We start from the raw sequence: 14,697 nt of genomic DNA, 5'->3' as shown, positions 1-14,697 counted from the left end.
CAACGGAACTACACCTCTATATGATTCCACCCAAGAATCACCCCACCATCGGGGACAACCTCAGATCCTCTTTGCAGCAACAAACACAGGAAAACCACACCAGATGGTCAGTCTGAACAGTATAACTGCCAACTTACAGTGGTTGTTGTGGGGGATGATCAGTCCCATTTTTCCAGTGCCTGTGTCTGGTCCGAGGGTCCTTTGTCTTCTTGTCCTCCGGGGGGCAGAGGCGTCCCTGTTTGGGGACCCCACGTTTGGGTACCCCACGTTTGGGTGCCAAGCTGTTGAGGGAGGATCTGGAGTGACCCTTCATGGTTGAGTCAGTGATTTTCAAATTGTCAAGGTCTCATAACAACAATGAACTTTAGCCTAGTAACAGAATTTATCTCAAAAGAGCAAAATGGAGTCGAAAAGCACAAAATGAAGCCTGCTTTTAATTTTTCTTAGTTTAACCCTTCACAGTGTAACTAATTCGTCACGTGCCCGCTCTTAGCACGTGACTTGGGCTGTGCCTGCAAGGGTTAATCTATCTCCCCACTCTCGGTCCAGCATTCAACCTCTGTCCTATGCTCTAATGGGAGCATAAATCACACACCGGCCCAGGCCACACACCCGCTCATACACGCTGCCACCACTTATCGAACACACGGGCGATGAGTCTCGGAAATATTAATACTAATAATGTCTACCACTCATAAGGCTCACACACCTTAGGCTATGGATTATTTTAGAACATTCAAGGTTCAACTTGTTAAAGTTTTATACTTTAATACAAAAAAGATTCAGTGTTTACAGTAAGAAAACGTATAAAAACATGATAATAAAGACATACAACTTATTCAAAACAGTATAAAAATAAACAGGAGAAAACTTACAGAAATCATCTGTTTGTTTTCTGCTCCCTGAGGGGGGGTGAATGGAGTTGGTGGAACACATGAGCGTCTCAGGCTACCCTCACATGTGAACACGTTTTTTAGGTATACAGGTCTAATTTATAGCTTTGGTCTGGAGGTCAGGTTTCTAGACCAGCCCCTCAGGTTAATATCATAATTGCTTGTATTTTGATTGGGAGGGCGCGGCCGTGGACCAATCAATATATTATTTTCTCTTGAGATCCTTTGTGTAACAGCTGTCACAGAGATACTATCAGGCCGTAATTAACATCTCTCTTTCAAGAGCTAGGAGATGTCAAATGTTGCCTTTCTTCTTGGCTTCCAGCAGGACCCCCTGGTGAGGCTAGAGACAGAAGTCTACTTGTCTCAGGAAAATACATATTAACACCTGGGTGCGACCTGCAGCTTTTCAAGACAGTTACATTAAATAATGTTACATTATTGCCAATGACACAATAGGTCTATACATAGTCCACTGCTCATATGTGTGTGTGTGTATATATATATATATATATATATATATATATATATATCTCTCTCTAGATATCAAGATAGATACGTAGATAGATATAGACACACACTAGATGGTGGCCCGATTCTAACGCATCTGGTATTCTAGAATATGTATGTAGTTTATTTATGAAGTTTTCAGAATAATGTAATTTATACACAGGATTCGGCCGGCTAGGCGCGACCAATTAGCGAAGCGTGGTACAAATTCCGCGCCAATTCCCGGCCGGGCGTGATAAGTCAGTGAAGCCAGGGCTGGCTCCAGGTTTTTGAGAGCCCCGGGCGACAGTCTCAGTGGGCCCTCCTCTTTAACACATACCACGATTCATGATGCACAAATACAGCAGAGAAATATACCACAGCCAAGCCAAATAGCATATAACACAGCCCAAGTAGTATATAGCAATGTGGGCACCATATCCCTGTTAAAAAAAGAATTAAAATAAAATAAAAAATAGTTATATACTCGCCTTCCGGCGGCCCCCGGATCCAGGCCAGGCGTTTAGCGATGCTTCTCACGACGCTCCGGTCCCAAGAATGCATTGTGACCGCTACGTCATCATCATTAGATCTTTTTACTATTGATGCTGCATAGGCACACAGGGTTAATAGCAGTGTTAATGGACTGCGTAACACAGCGGCATAACGCGGTGTAATGCAGCCATTAACCCTGTGTGAGCGCTGACTGGAGGGGAGTATGGAGGGGCAAATTCGCTGCCGGACTGTGCCCGTCGCTGACCAATCAGCAACGCGGGATATATATATGAATGTGTTTTGTTTTGTTTTTTTTTCTCAGCTGGATAAAGCAATAATTATTGGGATTGACTGCTACCACGACACCCTGCAGGGGAGGAGATCTATTGCTGGCTTTGTCGCGAGCACCAACAAACAAATGACTCGGTAATGTATCTGCCACATCTGGGTTCCTCATACATTGCTGGCTCTTCACTCCGACTAATGCAGAGAACTGAAGCAAGGACCTTGAGCGCCCCCTCCAGATACAGCCCCCATTGTACCGCAGCCCCAGGATAAACTAATTGCCCCTCCGGATACAGCCACCATTGTACCGCAGCCCCCAAAATAAACTAAATGCCCCTCCGGATACAGCCACCATTGTACCGCAGCCCCCAGAATAAACGGATTGCCCCTCCAGATACAGCCACCATTGTACCACAGCCCCCAAAATAAACTAAATGCCCCCACGGTCTACAGCCTCCGCACCCCTCAGCCCCGCACCCCAGAGTGGGCCGGCACTGATGCCATTGTGCCCCTGATGTCTTGTAGGCCCATAGCAGCCTATGAGATGGCAGCCTTATTCTGAATGAGCCCTAAGTAACCTCTGACCTTTCTATTTTAGCTGGTTTTCCCGATGCGTCGTCCAGGATCAGAGACAAGAGATTGTCGATGGCCTGAAAGTTTGTATGCAAGGTAAAAAAAAAAAAAAAAAAAAAGTACCAAATGTGCAGAACAAACATCTGGATGGATTTTCACTGTACAGAAGGGGAGTCTGGTGTAGGAGACCTCGGCGTAGATTTGTGCTACAATTTCTGCCATGTTTTAGTAAATGTGCCTGCTGCACCAGCTTCTCTGAGAAGTGCCATGGCTGATAAAATAGTGGGGGACAAATCTCCCCTTTGTTTATAGCAGACACCAGGTAACTGTGCTGAGATTTGTGTCTCATAGACTGGTGCAGGTTCTGTTCGCAGCTGTATCCGTACAACATTTAGTGGCCATTCTTGGTACTGCAGCTGAATGAAACGTGATCGGAGCTGCAGTACTGAGAGAGGCCACTACACGGTGTACGGCGCTGCACACATCTGATGCAGGGGTATCTGATCCCCACCGATCTGATGTTTGTGGCCTATAGAAGAATTTCAGTGCGCCTATGGGCGGCCTTATTTACTGGAGTATCACGATGCCATTATGACTTTTTTCTGTCTTTTCTTTATGTCCTTTCTTTCTCTTTCTCTAGCGGCGCTGCACGCATGGACCAAGACTAACGAAGGAAAGCTGCCGCAGCGCATCATCATCTACAGAGACGGAGTAGGCGACGGGCAGCTCAAGACCTTAGTGAACTACGAGATCCCACAGTTCATTGATTGCATCAAGTCTGCTCAACAGAATTACAGGTGCGGTGCAGAGGTGGCCCCAAACCCCTTATGTTTCCTGACACAATTTTAATTTTTGTACTTTTACTATTAAAAAAACAAAACAAAACCCTTTTTTTAATTTCTCCATCAATATATCCGTACGAGGACTTGTTCATTGCGGGATGAGTTGTAGTGTTGAATGACGCCATTCATTTTACCATAAAATGTACTGATAAATCGGGAAAATAATTCCTAGTGGGGGGAAAATGGTGGGGAAAAAAAATTCTGCCATAGTTTTAGTTTTCTTTTTTTTTTTGTTTGTTTGTTTTTACAACGTACCATGTGCAGTGAAATGACCTGACAATAAGATTCTCCGGACGATTACAGCGGCACCAAACTTCTCTACTGTTTTTACTTAAATGGTGAAAACATTTTTATGACTTTTTTTAAAAAGAAAGGAGAGCGTTGTTCCATCATCCTTCTATAGTCTAAATAATGAGAAGGAAGAGAAACTTCAAACTCCAGATGTTAAAAGATGTATAGTTAGAAGATATCTAAAGAAAAAACAGAGAAAAAAAACCCAATCAAAAAGTCCAGAGTAGTTAATAAAATTTTCATGATTTTATATTAAGTAATAATACATCAGATTTATAACATGAATGGAGCAAAGGCAATAGAAAATAATATTTAAAATGTATAAAGGGCGCACCTAACCAGGAGTAGAAACTCTATATTTAGTAGTTGTCACATATAAAGTGCAAAAGACGTGGTAAAAAATAGTAAAAAAAAATATAAATGCATAAAAAAAGTGATAACCACTAATGGGCACCGCTGAGACAGCGATCTCATGCGGAAAATGCTAGTGTACAAACAGTGTGCAAGCCAAAGTGCATATAAGAGAGTTGAAATAGTAGTTAGGCTAGACTGTACAAAAATACCACTAGGTGTTGCTGTTGATAACAGCAAGTGTTGGCACATGGGAAAAGAGACTGATAGTAATAAGAAAACATAATGCGGTCATGATAGACATGTACTTACTATGCTCTTAAGATCCCGGTTTCCTGGATGGCGCCCTCCCCAACGCGCGTTTCGGCACGCTGCCTTCGTCAGGCGCCATCCAGGAAACCGGAATCTTAAAAGCATAGTAAGTACATGTCTATCATGACCGCATTATGTTTTCTTATTACTATCAGTCTCTTTTCCCATGTGCCAACACTTGCTGTTATCAACAGCAACACCTAGTGGTATTTTTGTGCAGTCTAGCCTAATTACTATTTCAACTCTCTTGCATATGCACTTTGGCTTGCACACTGTTTGTACACTAGCATTTTCCGCATGAGATCACTGTCTCAGCGGTGCCCATTAGTGGTTATCACTTTTTTTTATGCATTTATATTTGTTTTACTATTTTTTTACCACGTCTTTTGCACTTTATATGTGGCAACTACTAAATATAGAATTTCTAATCCTGGTTAGGTGCACCATTTATACATTTTAAATATTACTTTCTATTGCATTTGCTCTATTCATGTTATAAATCTGATGTATTATTACTTAATAAAATTGTCATGATTTTATATTAACTACTCTGGTTTCTTTCTTTCTGTTTTTTCTTTGGCTAATTTTCCCGATTGTCCTTCACTATTAGTCTTGCTCCCTTAACAGGAATTATCACACTACATAGCGGTACTACTAGTATTATTATTATTATTATTATTATTATCATCACCACTACTACTATCATACTCCACGCTATGTAGCCGTATTTGGTAGTTCTATATGAAAAATTATTTTCTCGATCTAGGGTGGCACCCTCGTTCTGGTATTTTTTAGAAGATATCTGTCTGTTACAGAGGCCTGGAGGAAAAGACCGTTCCTTGTGTCCTTACAGGGACCCAGGAAGGGGTTTAAAGTGCCGCTGTCAGCAGGATTGTGCTCAGTGACTACAGACAGTGTCAGGTCGGCGCCGTTATACTGATTACAGTGATAACTGGTGATGGAATCCGTCTTGTGGTTGTTGTGGAATCTTCATTTTCAGTTTTGAGTGAATGATCTGCTCGTGCCCAGGGGCGGTCTGTGGGGGCTTCATCTGGTGGTCTGATTAGGTATTCATAATGCAGACTGCTGACAGATCACTGATCCCTCAAAAAAAAAATCCATTTTAAAATGGCACCTGCGCAGTAGCATCTATTTGTGTCTATAGAGGAGATCCGATAGCTGCCACTGCACGTGCACAGATGGCGCCATCTTGGAGGAGGATTTTTTTTTTTCTCGGGATAGCGGGGGCAGCACAAAATCTAGAAATGTACAAGCGTCTACTAAATTGATCCGCAGTACGACTCACGTGCCATGGCATCTCTGAGCTCCATTTCTCGTTCTCCCTCAACAGACGTTGGTAGTGAACTCTATTCTGAGTATGAATCGGACGTCTCCTTAGATCCCGTTTCGCCAGACTTTCAGAGGACTGTTGATTCTCTGAGACCGTCAACCAAAATCTGGAGGTTGATGAAGACTCCAGCTCTGTGCCGGATCACGCTGTGTGCTTCAAAAAAGCTAAGCGTCCTCATAAAACATTAGCCATTCACCCGGAGTTTCGGGATATAGTTAATCGACACAGGGAGCGACCGGATAAGTGCTTTACAAGACAAAAACCGCTCAAGGCGAAGTACCCTTTCTCAGCAGATCTCAGAAAGGATTGGGCCGAGTCCCCTGCAGTAGACCCGCCAGTCTCTTACCTGGCATCCAAAACCCTTCTATCCCTGCCGGACGGATCATCTATTAAAAATCCCACAGACTGCCAGAAAATTTGGCTCGATCTGTCTTCGAGGTTCTCAGGTGCGGCTCTATATCCTTCCTTCGCTGCCGTGTGGGTAGCTAAAGCAATAGTATCATGGTCGGAGACCTTGGTTAATTCTATTCAGAGCAGTAATCTTCCTCCGGAAGCAGCGCAGCTGGCTAGCCATATATGTCAGGCAGGAGATTACCTGGTACACGCTTCTTTAGATGTGGCCAACTGTGCGACTCTATCGGCGGCAAATGCCATCACGATCAGAAGATCTTTATGGCTCAGAATGGAAGGCGGATTCTGCGTCAAAAAAGTCTGGCATCTCTTCCTTACCAGTGTGGGCTTTGTTTGGAGAGAAGCTGGATCAGCTTATCTCGGATGGTACGGGAGGAAAGAGCAAATTTCTTCCCCAGCAGAGGCTTAGTTGTCCTTTTCGGCGTCAACAACAAATCCGTTTCCGATCCTTTCTTGCCAATCCGGATTGGTCCAATCCCACTACCTCTTCAGGATCAGGATGCTCTCCTCGCACGAACAGAGGACCCCCAGGCATCCTTTAGGTCCAATCAGCAATGGAAGGGCCAGACCAAACAGTCTGGATCTAAGGGATCTAGGTCCCACAGCTTTTCCTCTCAATGACTCATGGGGTTATCCAGTCGACACCAGCAGGGTAAGCGGTCACCTACTTCTGTTTCACCAGGTCTGGCTCTGTCGTTCACGACGAATGGGTCAGAGACCTGGTGTGTTCCGGATACAAAATCGATTTTTCTCTGCGTCTCCTGACTCGTTTCTTTCCTTCCCGACTTCCAGCATCAAGGGCAAAGACTCTTTCCCGAGCCATAGACTCTTTGCGCCACAATGGCGTCATTGTTCCGGTGACGGAAAACAAAAGGTTTGAGGGATTCTACTCCAACCTATTCATTGTCCCAAAAATGGACAGAAAAGTGAGACCCATACTAGACCTCAAACTTCTAAACAAGCTTGTCAAGGTCCGTCATTTCTGCATGGAGTCTCTGCGTTCGGTCATAACCTCAATGGAAAAAGGGGAGTTTCCAGCATCCATCAATTATTCGAGATGCTTACCTGGATATCCCGATTCCCCCACCCCCAAAAGTTCCTGCGTTTCACCATTCGCGAATAGCATTTTCAATTCACAGCCTTGCCCTTCGGCCTCGCTACTACTCCCAGGGTTTTCACAGGGCGACTGTCATGTCCATTCTGCACTCTCGGGGCGTGGTCGTCCTGCCCTGTCTGGACGAACTCCTGGTCAAGGGTCCATCTTTTTCCACGACTGCACGGAGTCCGTTCGTATCACTTGAGATACTCTTTCTCGTCTAGGTTGGCTGATAAACTTAGCCAAGTCTTCCCCCGTTCCAGCTCAGCAGATATCCCCTTTTTAGGCATGATTCTGGACACCTCGCGAGGGTTGGTGATTCTCCCTCAAGACAAGGTCCTTGCCCTTCAGCAAGGAGCCCCCGCACTTTCTCAGTTATCCCCTCATTCCATCCCCTTTGCGATGAGGGTACTGGAGAAAATGGTGGCAGCAATGGAAGCGGTTCCTTTCGCACAGATGCACCTCCGGCCCCTACAGCATGCTCTTCTTGCAGCTTGGGACAGGAACCCTTTCTCCCTCGACTGCCGATGCCGCCTATCCCCACGGGTCAGGCAAACTCTCAGATGGTGGACATTGAGTTCTTCCCTCAACCAGGGAAAGTCCTTTTTGCCGGTCCAGTGGCTAGTGGTGACTACCGATGCCAGTCTTCTGGGCTGGGGAGCAGTTTTTTGTCACCACGCCGCTCAGGGCCGCTGGTTATCTCAGGAATCAAAACTGCCAATCAATGTCTTGGAAATCCGAGCGATATGGCTAGCTCTAATGCAGTTTCATTATCTCCTAGCTGGTCACCCAATCCAAATTCGATCGGACAACGCCATGGCTGTGGCATACATCAACCATCAAGGGGATACCTGCAGCAGGGCGGCCATGTGCGTAGTAACTCATTCTCAGCAGTGCACATACCAGGCTTGGAAAACTGGGCGGCAGTCTTCCTCAGCTGCCAGGGTCTCGCCACGGGGGAGTGGGAACTTCATCCAGATGTTTTCCAACAGATCTGTCTTTGTTGGGGGACCCCGGATGTGGATCTGATGGCATCCAGACTGAACGTCAAAGTCTCCAGGTTTTTAGCTCGGTCTTGAGTTCCAAGAGCCATAAGAGCGGATGCTCTGGTTTTTTTGTGGTGCCAGTTCCGTTTTGCGTACATTTTCCCCCCGCTGCCGCTTCTTCCGAGAGTCATCAGGAAGATCAAAGCGGAAGTGGTTCCGGTGATCCTGGTCGCTTCGGATTGGCCATGCCGGTTTTGGTTCGCAGAGTTGGTGTGCCTCGTCGCCGATGTACCCTGGCAACTGTCGGTTCGTTCAGATCTGCTCTCCCAGGGACTGATTTACCACCAGAACACGGCGGCCCTGTGTTTAACGACTTGGCCGTTGAATTCTGGATTCTGTCCCAAGCCGGTTTTTCACAACGGGTCGCGTCCACAATGATCAGTGCTTGTAAGCCTGCGTCAGTACACATTTATCACCGTACCTGGAAGACATGTTTTGCTTGGTGCAAGGCTCGTGGACGTCTTCCCCCTTGTCTTCTCTATTCCCACCATTTTGGAGCTCCTACATACCAGCCTGGACTCGGGCCTGGCGCTCGAATCGCTCAAGGGCCAGATATCCGCCTTATCGGTCTTATTCCAACGAAGGATTGCAGCAATACCTCAGGTGAAGATGTTCATTCAGTGGGTTACACATGTGCTTTCCCCCTATCACAGGCCTTTAGACCCTTGGGACCTTAACTTGGTCCTGGGAGTCTTACAGGAAGCTCCCTTTGAACCGCTTCAGGACATTTTGCTCACCTTGCCATCCTGGAAGTTGTTTTTCTTGTTGCAATCACATCAGTAAGGCGGGTTTCAGAGCTGGCTGCTCTGTCCAGTCGGGCGCCTTTCCTTACTTTCCATCTGGACAAGGTTGTCCTCAGGCCGTCCCCATCCTTTTTGCCAAAGGTTGTCTCATCCTTTCAACTTGATGAGGATGCTGTTCTTCCTTCATTTTGTCAGACTCCAGTCCACATGGAGGAAAAGGCTTTCTATACTCTGGATGTAGTCAGAGCTCTGAGAAGGTACGTCTCGAGGATGGTGTCCTTTCAAAGGTCGGATTTCTTGTTCGTGCTTCCTAAGAGTCTAGCCGTTTCGAAGGCCATGATGGCTAGATGGATTTGTTCCACCATTCAGGAGTCCTACAGCATCAGAGGTAAGCCTATCCCAACGGGGATCAGAGCACACTCCACTCGGTCAGTGGGTGCTTCCTGGGCCATTCGGCATTGGTGGAGCAGGTCTGTAAAGCCGCAACTTGGTCCAGCCTACATACTTTCTCGAAGCACTATACACTATGTTCCAAATTATTATGCAAATTACATTTTTATCGGATTTTCCTAAATGGTTGGTGCAAATGACAGTCAGTCTAATAAGTCATCACCCGTTGGAGTATACATCGAATTTTATTGAAGAAACCTCCCAATGATAACATTATAATCTCCAAAATGAATAAAAACTCAAAATGCACTGTTCCAAATTATTAGGCACAGTAGAATTTCTAAACATTTGATATGTTTTAAAGAACTGAAAATGCTCATTTGTGGAATTTGCAGCACTAGGAGGTCTCAGTCACTGAACAAAAAAGCTATTTAACACCAAAACATCCTAATAGGCCAAATTACATGTTAACATAGGAACCTTTCTTTGATATCACCTTCACAATTCTTGCATCCATTGAACTTGTTAGTTTTTGGAGAGTTTTTGCTTGTATTTCTTTGCATGAAGTCAGAATAGAATCCCAGAGCTGCTGTTTTGATGTGAACTGCCTCCCACCCTCATAGATCTTTTGCTTTATGATACTCCACAGGTTCTCTATAGGGTTGAGGTCAGGGGAAGATGGTGGCCACACCATGAGTTTACCTCCTTTTATGCCCATAGCAGCCAATGACTCAGAGGGATTCTTTGCAGCATGAGACGGTGCATTGTCTTGCATGAAGATGATTTTGCTCCTGAAGGCACATTTCTGCTTTTTATACCATGGAGGAAAGTTGTCAGTCAGAAACTCTATATACTTTGCAGAGGTAATTTTCACACCTTCAGGAACCTTAAAGGGCCCCACCAGCTGTTTCTCCATGATTCCGGCCCAAAACATGACTCCTCCACCTCTTGCTGACGTCGCAGCCTTGTTGGGACATGGTGGCCATCCACCAACCATCCACTACTCCATCCATCTGGACCATCCAGGGTTGCTCGACACTCATCAGTAAACAAGACTGTTTGGAAATTAGTCTTCATATATGTGTGGGCCCAATACAACCATTTCTGCTTGTGAACACTGTTTAAGGGTGGCCGAATAGTAGGTTTATGCACCATAGCAAGCCTTTGATGGAGCCTACACCTTGAGGTTCGAGGGACTCCAGAGGCACCAGCAGCTTCAAATATCTGTTTGCTGCTTTGTAATGGCTTTTTAGCAGCTGCTCTCTTAATCTGATGAACTTGCCTGGCAGAAATCTTCCTCATTATGCCTTTATCTGCACAAACACATTTGTGCTCAGATACAGCCACAAATCTCCTAACAGTACGATGATCACGCTTAAGTTTTCGGGAAATTTCTAATGTTTTCATCCCTTCACCAAGGCATTGCACTATTTGATGCTTTTCAGCAGCAGAGGGATCCTTTTTTTTCCCATGTTACTTGAAAACTGTGACCTGCATAATAATGTGGAACATCATTTTTAAGTAGTTTTCCTTTAATTTGAATCACCTGGAAAACTAATTGTCACATGTGTTTAAGATTGATTTCAGTGATCCATTGAGCCCTGAGACACAATACCATCCACGAGTTTATTTGGAAAACAAAACAATTAAATCTTTATGGCACTTAAATCCAATTTGCATAAAAATTTGGAACACCGTGTAATGGTCATACTCAAACTTTGGCTAATTTGCTTTAATTATTGTATTGTTAATGTTGTTACTTATGACTGTTGTGTTTGAAACTGTTAACCTGTAAAGCGCTGCACTGCAGAATATGTTGGCGCTATATAAATAAAGATTATTACTACTATGCGGGGCTAGTCAGAAAAAGTGGCTGTCTCACATCTAGACAGTTGTTACGTGAAGCCTGATGTTTTCGGTTGTTGTTTCCCACCCAGTGACTGCTTTGGGACGTTCCATGGTCCTGTATCCCCAATTAGATGAAGGAGAAACAGGGATTTTTGTGTACTTGCCATAAAATCCTTTTCTCTGAGCCACTCATTGGGGGACACAGCACCCAACATGTTAGCCTAATGGCTTGTGCTTGTTCCTTTGTTTGACATGTTGTTGTACTCTTATGTGTTATTAATGTTCTCCTACTGCTTTTGCACTGAACTGGTTCTCTGGGAGCCAGCACGAGGGTGTATACTGCAGGCGAGGAGCTAACTTTCTTTGTATTAACTTGGTGTCAGCCTCCTAGTGGCAGCAGCATACACCCATGGTCTGTGTCCCCCAATGAGTGGCTCGGAGAAAAGGATTTTACGGTGAGTACACAAAAATCCCTAGTTTTTAACCACTAAAGTATACATATAAAACCTTACAAGTTTGCTATCACCATAATTGCACTGACCTGAAGAATTATGTTGAAGGGCAACAAAACAAAATCCAATGATGGAATTCCGTGTCTTTTGTTGTGTTGTTTTTTGTTGTTTTTGTTTTTTTTACCATTTGGTCCACTCCCCCCTCCCCCCCCCAACATCCTCTTTAAGAAGCCGGCTTGAAGTTGCCATCACTCCCAATAGATCAGCTTTAAGAGGACGTCCATTATCACATTGGCAAGTTAATGGGAGCCGCTCTGCTCACTTCTGCTGTGGTTTTGTATATACTGCTCATCAATCACAAGAGAAAAATTTTTTGTTTTTCTTTGGTTTTTTTTAGCCCAAGACTAACCGTGGTGGTGGTGAAGAAAAGAATAAATGCCAGATTCTTTGCCAATATGGGCGGCCGGCTCCAGAATCCACCACCGGGTACAATCGTTGATAGTGAAGTCACCAGACCTGAATGGTTAGTACACATGTGCCCAGAATAAGTATGGAGGGAGGACTAGTAATGTCTGAAGCGTGACTCCTGGGAGACCCCCACCTTATTCCAGACCCCACTCTGGGAGTTGTCCGGCAGTCAAGTAAACGAGGATGAGCTGCAATACCAGACACTGCCACATACATAGAGAAGCGCTGGTTTCTAATTTCAGACAACCATCTTTAATCCAGATCAAGGGAAAGTGGACACTAGGAGGTATTTTACTGTAAACCCCCCGACGTTTTAAATATCTCCATAGGTCTCTGTTCCTATGGCCTCCATGGTCGGGCGGCTCAAACATAGTGTGCTCAGTATCTTAAAGGGGTTGTCTATTACATGTAAAAAAAAATTGACCAATGGGGGGGTCTTAAATGAAAAAAAGCCCCCTACCGGACCCCTGACATTCCTCTGTGATACAGATCAATCCTCTTCCTGCTGAGACAGAATGTGATCGCTGAAGGTCATCAGTCATCACTAACTGGCTGCAGCGGTCACTTTGTGTTCCCTGCTGGAAGAAGTTCTGAGACTCTCAGGGATGGGGGGACACAGGTAGCATCACAAAGAAGTGGTGGGGCTCTTGTATCTTTTTGACTTTTAAGACACCTTTGGGCCCAATCTTAATATAACATTTAGTGGACATCCCCTTTAATAAAGTGGCCAGCAATGATCTGACCAATGCTCTCAGCAATGAATCCAAACTTCTTCTGTAAAGTCTCCGGAACAGAACTCGCTCAGAGGAGGCATGGACTTTAGGGCAACTGCAAAAAGCTTAACCAAATCCATTGTTCACGGACTTTCCTGAGTCCCCATAGTTGTCAGGTTAAACTGAAAGAAATGGAGTACAAGTCAGTATGTATGGAAACTAGGAGCATGTTCACACGGGCCATCAATACAGAACAAAGACAGAAAATATCTTGCTGTAAGTAGAAGCAATCGTGCATATGGATAACACTGGGTATTTAATAAACACTGATTTTATAAAAGAAAAGTGAAAGCAATCCCACCAACGTCGAGGTGTGCCCAAGTTCGGGATGGTGTTGACGAAGCACCCGATGTTCTCTATATCCACTATGTCTTTTACTTACAGCAGGTATTTATTGTTTGTCTTGGGTTTTATAGTTGCCAGGTTGCTCTCGATAGATTAGCGATGGCTGACACCATCGTCTATAAACCATTAACGCCCGTGTCGTCTGCTTCCACCCAGGTATGACTTCTTCATCATCAGCCAGTCTGTGAGACAAGGGACCGTCTCCCCCACACATTACAACGTTGTGTACGACACCGGAGGCCTGAAGCCCGACCACATGCAGCGCCTGACCTACAAGCTCTGCCACCAGTACTATAACTGGCCTGTACGTAGTTACTGGGAGATTACTGGAGAGGGGACTTCAAGAGTCCTGCCTGTTCACTGTTGTTTTTTCCCTCTTAGGGTGTCATCAGAGTTCCAGCACCGTGTCAGTATGCTCACAAGCTCGCCTTCCTGGTCGGGCAAAGCATCCACAGAGAACCACACAATTCTCTGTCCAGTCTCCTGTACTACCTGTAGAAATTGTGCAGGGCTGAGGATTGTTCAAGTGTCTGGTTTGCATTTAAGTTTTTGAGAAAATTGGCAGAGTTGGAAAAGCCAAAAGTGGCAGCCACCAAATTGTAGCTGTCGTATATATTTATTTTCTTTACTTTTATTTTATTAATTGGAAATTATATTGGTTAATGTTGACAAAAGGTTTAATAAAATAGTTATGTTCTGGCTTCTCAGTCATCCGATGTTTATTAGACTTGAGATTTTTCTGATAATTTTGCAGAGGAGCTAGGTTGTTCCAATAAAATCTTCCATCTTTCAGCCAAACAGAAATCATCCATCCTTCGGTATCGGAAGAGCCAGGGTGCACAATACTTGCCTTTTTATAAGAGCAAAGTGGCTTCTTTAGAGCTGAACCAATATTTCTAGGCATCCATTCAAAATCAGACTTTCTCCTTCGCCTCATTGGGGGATACAGACCGTGGGTGTATGCTGCTGCCAGTAGGAGGCTGACACTAAGGGCTTGTTCACACGTTCCTTTTTTTGCTGCGGATTTTTCAGGTCCTGATTTGGAAAATCCGCAGAGCAAATCAGCGGTGATTTTCACTGCGGTTTTTTGTCCTTTTTCTACTGCGGATTCCACTGCGGGTTTCCAACTGCACTTTCCTATTGGTGCTGGTGGAAACCCGCTGCAGAATCCGCAGCAAGAATTGACATGGTACTTCTTTTTTTCCGCAGAAAATCCGCGCGGATTTTCCAGCTGAAAAAAGGA

At 44.8% G+C, this 14,697-nt stretch overlaps 1 protein-coding gene across 2 annotated transcripts in view; it reads left to right on the top strand.

The window, feature by feature from the left end:
* Positions 1 to 14,155, top strand: part of LOC143817215 (piwi-like protein 1) — a 119,202-nt gene extending 105,047 nt beyond the window's left edge. For both annotated transcript variants that reach the window (XM_077298427.1, XM_077298428.1), the window contains exons 16-21: positions 2,200 to 2,303; positions 2,761 to 2,831; positions 3,376 to 3,532; positions 12,266 to 12,391; positions 13,611 to 13,758; positions 13,836 to 14,155. In XM_077298427.1, coding sequence (XP_077154542.1) covers positions 2,200 to 2,303; positions 2,761 to 2,831; positions 3,376 to 3,532; positions 12,266 to 12,391; positions 13,611 to 13,758; positions 13,836 to 13,952 — 723 coding nt within the window. In that variant the 3' untranslated portion in view covers positions 13,953 to 14,155. The remainder of the gene's footprint in view (positions 1 to 2,199; positions 2,304 to 2,760; positions 2,832 to 3,375; positions 3,533 to 12,265; positions 12,392 to 13,610; positions 13,759 to 13,835) is intronic.
* Positions 14,156 to 14,697: the final 542 nt, after the last annotated feature.

Source organism: Ranitomeya variabilis, chromosome 3 (genome assembly GCF_051348905.1).
Source record: "Ranitomeya variabilis isolate aRanVar5 chromosome 3, aRanVar5.hap1, whole genome shotgun sequence".
Lineage (NCBI taxonomy): Eukaryota > Metazoa > Chordata > Amphibia > Anura > Dendrobatidae > Ranitomeya > Ranitomeya variabilis.
Note: the sequence above shows the minus strand (reverse complement) of the source record. Positions and strands in the feature narration are given on the sequence as shown.